We start from the raw sequence: 11,047 nt of genomic DNA, 5'->3' as shown, positions 1-11,047 counted from the left end.
ATCATGTGTGTTTTGGAGTTCAGTGACTAATTAACACTGAACTCAACTTATACTCTGGCATTAGATGTGAAATGAGAATCTAGTGTGTGCCAGTAGCTTGCAAAGCTTAGTATGGGGTGAACAACCAAGTAAACCACTTCTACCATTGTATAGAGATATTCACTGCAATCTGAAATATAGTTTTACAGAGAGGTAAAGGCAACCTGTAGGGTTTTTAAAATAATTCTCTTCCAGATTATAGAACAATTTCTATTCCATCTAGTGCTGGACTCAATTTTCCTGATTTATTTGAAAGTGAAAATTAATGTTCTACTAAGAACCATAGATTCTTTACTGCTTGTACCACTAAAATTCACATAATGATGAGGACTCTACACTTGTATACAAAAGATTGGGATTTTCCTTTTCCTTTAGAAATTTAAAGTAAGATATTCCTTGGAATGACAAAAATAAAATGAGGGAGAGAAGGAGAAAGGAAGGAGGGAAGGAAGGAAGGGGAGGAAATGAGGGGGAGGTGGTGAAAAAAGAGGAAGAAAGGAATGCAGGGAAAGAGAACAGTATAGTAGTATGACACTATAAGAAGGCATGTTATTTTGGGAAAGCACCTCAAAGCATAAAGGTCATCAGATGAATACAGTAATCTACACCAGACTTAGAATTAATTTTGGAGCCCAAAGATGAGACAATGCTATCAAGAGTCCAGCAGAGACATTGGAGTATGTTCCTATTGAGGAATGGTGAGCAGCAATCTGATGACTTGGGTATTGGCTGCTTGCCAGAGTCTCCTGAGCAGACAGCAGGGAGATGGAGAGCTGTGATCAGAGGAGGGCAGGTCCCTACTAACCCTACAGACTAACCCTGTGTCCAGAGGACCACCTCCTGAGAGTGACCATGGGACTGGATGACTCTACCTCAAGGAGACACGATAGGGATCTGAGTCCAGGCTGTGTGTTGGGTCCATGGAGCAGGGGGCTGGAGCTTTGAATGGGGAGGTCAAGACTGACAATGCAGCTCCCTCAGGGAGTGTGGGACTGAGGGCCAGGGAGCTGTGCTTCTGCCAGGAAACTGCCCCCTCCCTCCCCACCCCTGCTCTCTGCAGCAGCACCAGGCCCTCCATCCTTATTCTGAGATGTCTGCTGACAAGGCCCCATTTCTTAGGGTCACAAGTAGTCAGGACACTCACCTGTCAGGTTGGATGGTGAACTTTGGGTGTCAGGCATCCACGCTGACTCCCTGGGGCTCCCAGCTGCTGTCTGAGGGGAGAACCTAGGACAGGGAGCACTGAGAGCCTCTGAAGCAGGAGCAGGTGCTCCCTGCTGCCTTGCTGGGTGGCGGCATCAGTGAACAGGGGGCCGCGGGGAGGAACAACCCCGCTGCAGGATTGAGGGGAAGCGTGGTCTTCCTAACTCCCCTAATTCCCTGTGGGGACCCAGGCTATCACCAAGGGAGGGGCCAGGCTGAGTGTCCTAGAACCTCCCTACTAGGTGGTCCAAAGGAGATTACTGAGCACATATTTACATGGATTCAACACTGAAATGAAGGGAAAAGCATCAGAGTTTGTCTAGTTTCATACGTTCACTGGAGAGCAAGGAGATCCAACCAGTCCATCCTAAAGGAAATCAACTCTGAATATTCATTAGGAAGGACTGATGCTGAAGCTGAAGCTCCAATACTTTGGCCACCTGATGCAAAGAGCTGACTCACTGGAAAAGACCCTGATGCTGGGAAAGATTGAGGGCAGGAGGAGAAGGGGGTGACAGAGGATGAGATGGCTGGATGTCATCACCAACTTAATTGAGATGAGTTTGAGCAAACTCAAGGATATAGCAAAGGAAATGGAAGTCTGACATGCTACATTCATGGGGTCACAAGAAATTGGACACAACTTAGCTACTGAACAACAACAACACTATCTTCACTGGAGGATGCTGAATTAGGAAATATATTCTCAGTCAAAGACTCTCTGCTCATCATTCTGCCCACTGTATTACCCAAACTTCAAGATTAGAGTTGTACCCTTTAAGGATACTAATTTTATGTTGGCAAAGAAAATGCCTTATTCATTTTCCATCTCTTGCAGTTTGAGGTCCATGATGTTCTTCCAAGAAGGATTAAATACAATGCTGGAGGAAAAACTGAATTACAAGAATGAGGAATAAATTCTTCAGATTAAACCTAGTGCCTCTCCCAAAGCTCTTGTCCTTTCCTTGGGACATATTGTCCCTCTCTGGTCACCCTCCTTCACGTGGCTGTGTGTTTCTGGCCCAGTCTCCACAGGGCATCCTTCACGTCCTTGTTTCTTAGACTGTAGATGAGGGGATTGAGCATCGGGATGACCAGGGTGTAGAAGACAGAGACCACCTTGCCCTGCTCCATGGACTCCACAGCTCCTGGCTGGGCATACATGACAAAAAGTGTTCCATAAAAGAGGGACACGGCTGTCATGTGGGAGCCGCAGGTGGAGAAGAGCTTGTGTCTCCCTCCTCCTGAGCGCATCCTCAGGATGGTCCCTGTGATGTAGCCGTAGGAGATGAGGACCACGAGTGTGGTGCCCACGATGATGAGACCACAGATGCCAAACATGACCAGCTCATTGATGGTAGTGTCAGCACAGGCAAGCTTGAGCAGAGGCGGCACATCACAGAAGAAGTGGTCGATGTGGTTGGAGCTGCAGAACGGGAGGCTGAATGTGAAGCTGGTCTGCAGGATGGAGTTGAGGCAGCCCCCGCAGTAGGAGCCCAGCACCAGGCGGGCACAGACCGAGGGGCGCATGGAGATGGGGTAGCGCAGGGGGCTGCAGATGGCCACGAAGCGGTCATAGGCCATCACGGCCAAGAGGAAAGCCTCAGTGGTGCCCATTAGAGAGAAAAAGAAAAACTGAATGATACATCCCTCAAACGTGATGACCTTGGAGGAAGATGTGGTGTTTGCCAGGGCCTTGGGGTAGATGACAGACAAATAGCACAGGTCCAGGAAGGAGAGGTTCTTGAGGAAGAAGTACATTGGGGAGTGCAGACGGGCATCCAGGGTGATGACCACGATCATGGTGAGGTTCCCCAGGACGGCCACCACGTACAGGGCCAGGAACAGAGCAAAGAGCAGGGCCTGGGTCTGCGGACCTCCCTCAAATCCATCCAGCACAAACTCTTGCAAAGGCATCTCTGAGAGGTTTCTGTTTTTATGGGGTGACATGGCCCTGAGCTGGTGACATAGGGCAGAGAGCAGAGAGCAGAGACCTGGTGGGAGGCAGTGAGAGGGAGCAGGTCAGGGTCACAAAGTCATCCTCTCTTGAACAGGCACCCTTCAGTGCCCAACTGCAGGGGCAACCAGATACCCCTATTCTTCCTGACAAATGCTAGCTGATCTGAAGCATAACCATTTCCTCTGAGTGTAAATTAGTAAATTATTGCTTGGAGCACTCACTCTGTGGGAGATGGAGCATTTGCTATGAGGAAAGACTCAAGGGGTCCTGCCAGGCTGAGAGTCTACTGTGTGAGGGTGGCTTCCATCTCCCTGTGCTTTCTTGGAAGGACATGCTCCTCCTCCCCACAGGGATGCTCCTGAGCTGTGCCATTTCTGCACCTGCTCAGTTATCTAATCCTGCACCTCCCACCTCTTATCTACTCATTCTTTAATTTCAGAAACTGTTAAGCACTTCGTGCCATCAGGAAATGACCCAGTGACAGCTCCATCCTGGGACAGGCTGGGAGCAGGTAAGGGACCAACCCTTACCAGGCCAGTGTGTAGCTACGCCTTTCTCTCCTGCAGGACCTGAGACCTAACTTAGCATCTTTGTCTCTGAGATAGGATCTTGTTGGCAACCTCAGCAGAACTCTCTGCATCCTTGAGAATCTAAGGGTTCTCTCTTGTAATGTCTGGATGTTAGACGTTCCTGGAGAGGAGAAAGTCTGCCTCCATGGTCTGAAAAGCAGCAGGTCAGGAGCTGTGACATTCAGCATGTGGCATATCCTCTCTCATCCTGACTTCCATGCCCCTGGCTCCTCTGCACACCCTGTAGGGTGATTGCTTGGAGCTGTGGGAGCCACCAACATGGTCACGTCTGTCTCAGTGACTGGGTCCTCCTGCTGGGCGCTGCTTCCTGTCCCTGTCACAGCCCAGACTGGGGCTGAACTCCACACTCACATGGGACTTGAGCACCAGCTGTGTGATGCCCAGAGGGGTGGTCAGGGGAGACGCGGCCTAAAAAAGGGAGGAGTGAGGAAGGAAGGTGGACACCACAGTGCCTCCCAGGACTGAGAGGAGCATCAGTGGGAGAGCAGAGCCGGTTTTAGAGCAGTTTCATCCTTTAGAGGTGCGAGCTGCAGGATCACAGGGTTGGCCGCCTTCAGAGGGAGTGCGCTCCCCGGGAGTCGGGGTGTGGTCAGTGGTGCCTGCCGAGCAGTGATGACCACCACATTCTCGCTCAGCCTGCAGTTCTCTTAGAAGGTGGGCTGAGAGAGTTCATACCTTTCAACAATAGAGCATGCAGGAGAAAGAGTGGGTTGCCCATCTTTCCTCTCCTGGCTGGCCTGACTCCAAACTTCACGGGACAGCAGAGTATTACAGTTTGACTAGGGATGCCCGGGTATTGTGCAATGTGACATGGGTTAGGAGCTGGTGGCCTGAGTGGAGCTGGTGGGATGCCCTACACACGTCCGCTGCCCACTCCTCGGCTGTCCTCCCATCCCTGTCCTGTACACACATTCACATTAGTCTCAGCTAAGTTTTTGCTGGACCGAATTGGGTGAATTAAACTCAGATGACCATTATATCTACTACTGTGGGCAGGAATCCCCTAGAAGAAATGGGGTAGCCCTCCTAGCCAACAAAAGAGTCTGAAATGCAGTACTTGGGTGCAGTCTCAAAAACGAGAATGATCTCTCTTCATTTCCAAGACAAACCATTGAATATAACTGTTATCCACGTCTATGGCCCAACCAGTAATGCTGAAGAAGCTGAAGTTGAACGGTTCTATGATGACCTACAAGATCTTCTAGAACTAACACCTAAAAAAGACGTCCTTTTCATTATAGGGGCCTGGAATGCAAAAGTAGGACATCAGGAAGCACCTGGAGTAACAGGAAGATTTGGCCTTGGAGTACAAACTGAAGCAGGGCAAAGCCTAACAGAGTTTTTCCAAGAGAACGTACTTGTCATAGCAAACACCCTCTTCCAACAATACAAGAGAAGACTCTACACATGGACATCACCAGATGGTCAGTACTGAAATCAGATTGATTATATTCTTTGCAGCTGAAGATGGAGAAGCTCTAAACAGTCAGCAAAAAAAGAAGACTGGGGGCTGAGTGTGTCTCAGATCATGCACTCCTTATTGCCAAATTCAGACTAAATTGAAGAAAGTAGGGAAAACCACTAGACCATTCAGGTATGACCTAAATCAAATCCCTTATGATTATACAGTAGAAGTGACAAATAGATTCAAGGGATTAGATCTGATAGACAAAGTGCCTGAAGAACTATGGATGGAGGTTCATGACATTGTACAGGAGGCAGTGATCAAGACCATCCCCAAGAAAAAGAAATGCAAAAAGGCAAAATGGTTGTCTGAGGAGGCCTTACAAATAGCTGAGAAAAGAAGAGAAGCTAAAGGCAAGGGAGAAAAGGAAAGATATACCCATTTGAATGCAGAGTTCAAAGAATAGCAAGGAGAGATAAAAAGGCCTTCCTCAGTGATCAATGCAGAGAAATAGAGGATGGGAAAGACCACAGATCTCTTCAAAAAATTAGAGATACCAAGGGAATATTTTATGCAAAGATAGCCACAATAATGAACAGAAATGGTATGGATCTAACAGAGGTAGAAACTATTAAGAAGAGGTGGCAAGAATACACAGAAGAACTATACAAAAAATATCTTCATGACCCAGATAACCACGATGGTTTGATCACTGACCTAGAGCCAGACAGTGGGCCTTAGAAAGCATCACTATGAACAAAGCTAATGGAGGTGATGGAATTCTAGTTGAGCTATTTCAAATCCTAAAAGATGATGCTATGAAAGTACTGCACTCAATATGTCAGCAAACTTGGAAAACTCAGCAGTGGTCACAGGACTGGAAAATGTCAGTTTTCATTCCAATCCCAAAGAAAGGCAATGCCAAAGAATGTTCAAACTACCACACAATTGCACTCATCTCACAGGCTAGCAAAGTAATGCTCAAAATTCTCCAGGCCAGGCTTCAACAGTATGTGAACCATGAACTTCCAGATGTTCAAGCTGGATTTAGAAAAGGCAGAGGAGCCAGAGATCAAATTGTCAACTTCTGTTGGATCATCAAGAAAGAAAGAGAGTTCCAGAAAAGCATCTACTTCTGCTTTTGACTATGCCAAAGCCTTTGACTGTGTGGATCAGAACAAACTGTGGAAAATTCTTTAAGAGATGAGAATACCAGACCACCTGACCTGCCTCTTGAGAAATCTGTATGCAGGTCAGGAAGCAACAGTTAGAACTGAATGTGGAACAACAGACTGGTTCCAAATCAGGAAAGGAATACGTCAAGGCTGTATATTGTCACCCTGCTTATTTAACTTATATGCAGAGTACATCATGAGAAATGCTGAGCTGGATGAAGCACAAGCTGGAATCAAGATTGCCAGAAGAAATATCAATAACCTCAAGATATGCAGATGACACCACCCTTATGGCAGAAAGTAAGAACTAAAGAGCCTCTTGATGAAAGTGAAAGAGGAGAGTGAAAAAGTTGGCTTAAAACTCAACATTCATAAAACTAAGATCATAGCATCAGGTCCCATCACTTCATGGCAAATAGATGGAGAAACAGTGGAAACAGTGGCAGACTTTGTTTTTTTTTTGGGGGGGGGCTCCAAAATCACTGCAGATGGTGACTGTAGCCATGAAATTAAAAGACCCTTGCTTTTGAACTGTGGTGTTGGAGAAGACTCTTCAACATCCCTTGGACTGCAAGGAGATCCAACCACTCAATCCTAAAGGAAATCAGTTCTGAATATTCATTGGAAGGACTGATGTTGAAGCTGAAACTCCAACACTTTGGCCACTTGGTGTGAAGAACTGATTCATTTGAAAAGACCCTGATGCTAGGAAAAATTGAAGAGAGAAGGAGAAGGTGGTGACAGGATGAGATGGTTGGATGGCATCACTGACTTGATGGACATGATTTTGAGTAAGCTTTGGGAGTTGGTGATGGACAGGGAGGCCAGGCGTGCTGCAGTCCATGGGTCAAAAAGAGTCAGACACGACTGAGTGACTGAACTGAACTGAATCTTTTTCTGTCCACCTCTGCCTACGTCCTGTTCGTACACACAATAGAGCCACTGTGGTCGGAGTGATCATCTTTTCCCCACCACCCCAGTCCTGCTGTCTTGCTTTTATGTCCCTTGTGGTTCCCAGCTTCATGTTCTATTCTGTTTCCCAGGACAGTTTGTCCATTTCAGGGGCCTTGGGTCCTGAGAACAATGACCCCTAGGATGCCTAGTGAAGCCCATGAAAAACAATTTGCATTTTATTCTGGGAAGCCAAGATGGCTTTTGAAAATAAACTCAGACATTCTGTTGGCTGTTGAGATACTGCAGTGGGGCTGTGGCCACTTCAGTAAACCTATGATTAAGCTTCATATGTACCTTCCCCTGTGAAGCAGAGGAATCCAGTGTTGACTGCAAGCCTCTGTATTTAATGATACAGGGCCCTGTGTCCTTCCCTTGTCAATTTAGTTAGGCAAATGCAGTCTGAGGCCCTACAACAATATCATTACCTAAAGCTGGTCGGAAATGCAAGGTCTCAGGCCACTGGATTTAAGCCCATGTTTATTTGAGACCTGCTGATTACTTTCATTAGTGTTCAGACCTGCTGTCCTGACTGACCCTGCCCAGTGCATTTGGGAGGTGGGCAGTGATATGTCCAGGTTCAGGCTCCCAGGACTCACCTGTCAGTGATGCTGACCACGCCCTGCTGAGTGATGACCGCACTGCTCCTGTGATGTCGGGAGGGGCACGGCTCACCCAGGACCCTGTGCTCCTGGGGCGGACAGGACTCCTGACCCAGGTCTGTGCTGCTGCTGATGATGTGGCACTGAACGCCCTCCACCCTGCTCAGCTCTGGCCTCCTGTGCGGGGAAGTGAAGTGGGGAGGGATGGAGCAGAAGAGCACCTGGGTCAGGGTGAGAGGGAGGCCAGGTGCTCCAAGGGCCTTCTGCAGGAAGCTCTTGGGTCTCGGTAGAAGCAGAAGGGGGGTGGGCTCCGCTCACCCGCTCCCTGTGCTGTCCTCTCAGCCAGCTGGTACTCGTGGCGCCTGCATCTTTGGGTCCCTCTGCTGGGAAGATGCTCTCCACTTGGCAGAGCTGGGACTTGCGGCCTCAAATGGCCAATTAGGTGAGACTTGGCCTCTGAGTGCACTGTGGCTCCCTACTCCCGGGGTCCCAGAGAGATTTAGTCCTGCGGCCAAACTTCCTCTGATACGTCTCAGCCCAGAACAGGATGGTTAGGAGTGACTCCCTGAAATCAGTCTGAACTACTGGGGCCCATTGAGCAAGAAGCGACAATTTAGAGGAACTCAGTGGTCCTCCTTGGAAAGGCCTCCCCAGGGCTGCAGCTGTGGCCTTCTGGCCCACAGCCCTTCCTCTGTCTCATCCCGGTGTGTTGGCGTGACAAAGGTGATGTGCAGGCCTCTGTGCCTGCTGAATAAGCCCAGCCCTTTCCTGGCAATAAGGCGGCTCTTCTATCAATGCAGATTGAGTAAACATACGTTAAAACAAAATATTTTCATCCTGGGAAGACATCCTGAATCAAATTATAAATGTTGTATATGGTTAGTAGAAAAATATAGGAAGTTTCATAGTAAAAAGCTGGAGATAGTTGTGTTATGAATATCCTAAGGAAAATTAGGCTCTTATGTCTCCATAATTATTAGACAAAGCAGATTTCAGGGAAAAGGTTTGCATATTATAAAAGGGTGTTTCCAAATGAAAATGTCCAAGCTGGATGATGTGAAAAACTTAAGTTTGTATACAAAATATGAAAATTTAAAATATATGAAGTAAAAACAGTTAAAAGAGATGTAAACATCCAAATCATTATTATCACATTTTCCCCAGTAGTTGATGAAATAAACCAAAGCATTGTTGTCATGTGTTACATTGCTTCAGAATGTTAGCAGTATGGACCTGCTTGGCATAGATACAGCACTACACTCAGCAGCTGCAGAATACAAATTCCCTGAATCAGATACAGCATCAGTGTAGTTATGTGAATAATGTCTGCCTCCAAAAATGAGTACCCAGAAACTCAGAATGTGACCTTACGTGGAAATAGGGTCTTTCCAGGTGAATTAGAAAGATGTCATGCTGGATTTGGTGGGTCCTAAATTCAATAACTGGTGTCCGTCGAAGAAGAGGAAAAGGCCCAAAGACACAAGGTCAAAGGGCATGTAAAGGTTGGACAGAAGTTGGAACGATGCAGGGACAGGGGAAGGAACATCAACGTTGCCAGGAACCCCCAGGAAGAGGCAAGGAAGAATATTTGTCTAAAGCTTTCAAGGGCAGCAGACCCTGCTGACAACTTGATTTTGGACATCTATCCTTCAAGCTTAGGAGAAAATAAATTCCTATGGCTATAAGTCACCCACTTTGTGTTAACTAGTTATGATTGGTGACTCTCACAGGCGGGCAGTGAGGAGTCTGCTTTCACCTGGCAAGGTTGCCGAAAACCTTCACTCTCCCATCTCAGGGGTGTATCACCTCTGCAGCTCTATGTCAAAGGGTACTCGGCATGGATCTTTTTCACCTTTCCCAATCCTTCCATGTTCTCCATCACTTATTTCATTTACTTTAAACATGAAAACATAACTGAATTACTTGTAGAATCTTCTTTAGAGAAACATTTATGTTACTTGCTTTTTAGTTGGTTTTTCAATAATGAATATTATGAACATTTTCTCACCTCTAAGTGTATAAAGACATACTTTTTCTAAACCTCATTAATTTCAACATTAATCTTACATAATGGAGCCACCTTTTCTTCCATCATTATTCCATTTTGTCATCCAGTTACTCTACTCAGTCCTAGAGCTTAAAGCCTCCCCTTTCAATGTCCTGGTTCCAAGGGACTGTTTGGTCTATAAGGTGCACCGTTACCAAGGTGTTGTCTAACATGGTGGGCACAGAGGATTGTCCACGCCAATCTCTCTTTTCTGTTCTAGTTCTTCAAAAATCTAAATGGACTACATACATAACATCTATGGGAACAGGAGGTTGATTTGTTTTTTTTTTTTTTGGCTGTAAGTCATTCTGGCCTCTCACTGTTCTTGGTGAGCAATCACATCACATAAATTTATGTTTATACTTATCTGGGCAATTTTAATCTCAAAAAGATTGTACCAATGGAATGCTATCAGCAATGCATGAATCTTAGTTTTTAAATGTCCTCATTTTTCTGCATGTGTTAAATCTGTGCTGTTTTGTTTTAATTTGTATTTCCTAGTTGCCAATGTGTTCTAGCAACTTTTTCAAAGTATTTCTGGCCATTTGGGTTTTCTTTCTTATTTTCTATTAGATATTTGCTAAAACTTCAGCTTCAATTGTTGCACTAAATGGAATGATTTAGGACATCTCTCTCTTGCTCCTTATTTTTCAAAGTCCTCTACATATTCTTTGACATGGTGCATCCTCTTTTGCATTCAGTTTTTTCCCTTGAATTTATAACATTGATTTTAGAGTCATGAGAGTAGTTAACTCTGGAGTACAAGAAATGGAATTTAGGAAAGCTTCTTTGTCCTGATCTGTGTAGTGGTAAGTTTCAGGAGTGAATTTCACTGTATAATTTTTTTTATATTATTATAAATGTAAAATATTAGCATAAATAGAAAGATCTATGTATTCTATTCTGAGACTAGGAAGGTGAATTCTGTGCCTGGAGGTCTGAGTTATCATCTTTAAAGACAATGTAACCCATACCCTTGGTGTGGTGGAGCAGGAACCATGGAAACATCTGATCCAAGTGGAGCCAGCAGATTCACATTAGACCACTGACCTGGCTCCTCGATGAGACGTACTGT

The 11,047-nt window shown here is 45.9% G+C and overlaps 1 protein-coding gene across 1 annotated transcript; it reads right to left on the bottom strand.

Annotated features, from left to right (window-relative positions):
* Positions 1–2,241: 2,241 nt before the first annotated feature.
* LOC139033847 (olfactory receptor 9S13-like) lies at positions 2,242–3,192 on the bottom strand. Its single transcript, XM_070463601.1, has one exon. It carries the CDS (start codon positions 3,190–3,192, stop codon positions 2,242–2,244), a length of 951 nt encoding a protein of 316 aa, XP_070319702.1.
* Between the last annotated feature and the right edge of the window lie 7,855 nt (positions 3,193–11,047).

Source organism: Odocoileus virginianus, unplaced genomic scaffold (assembly GCF_023699985.2).
Source record: "Odocoileus virginianus isolate 20LAN1187 ecotype Illinois unplaced genomic scaffold, Ovbor_1.2 Unplaced_Contig_5, whole genome shotgun sequence".
Lineage (NCBI taxonomy): Eukaryota > Metazoa > Chordata > Mammalia > Artiodactyla > Cervidae > Odocoileus > Odocoileus virginianus.
Note: the sequence above shows the minus strand (reverse complement) of the source record. Positions and strands in the feature narration are given on the sequence as shown.

Coding starts and splice junctions, on each gene's coding strand:
- LOC139033847 (XM_070463601.1), bottom strand. CDS start 3,192: ATGTCACCCCATAAAAACAGAAACCTCTCAGAGATGCCTTTGCAAGAG.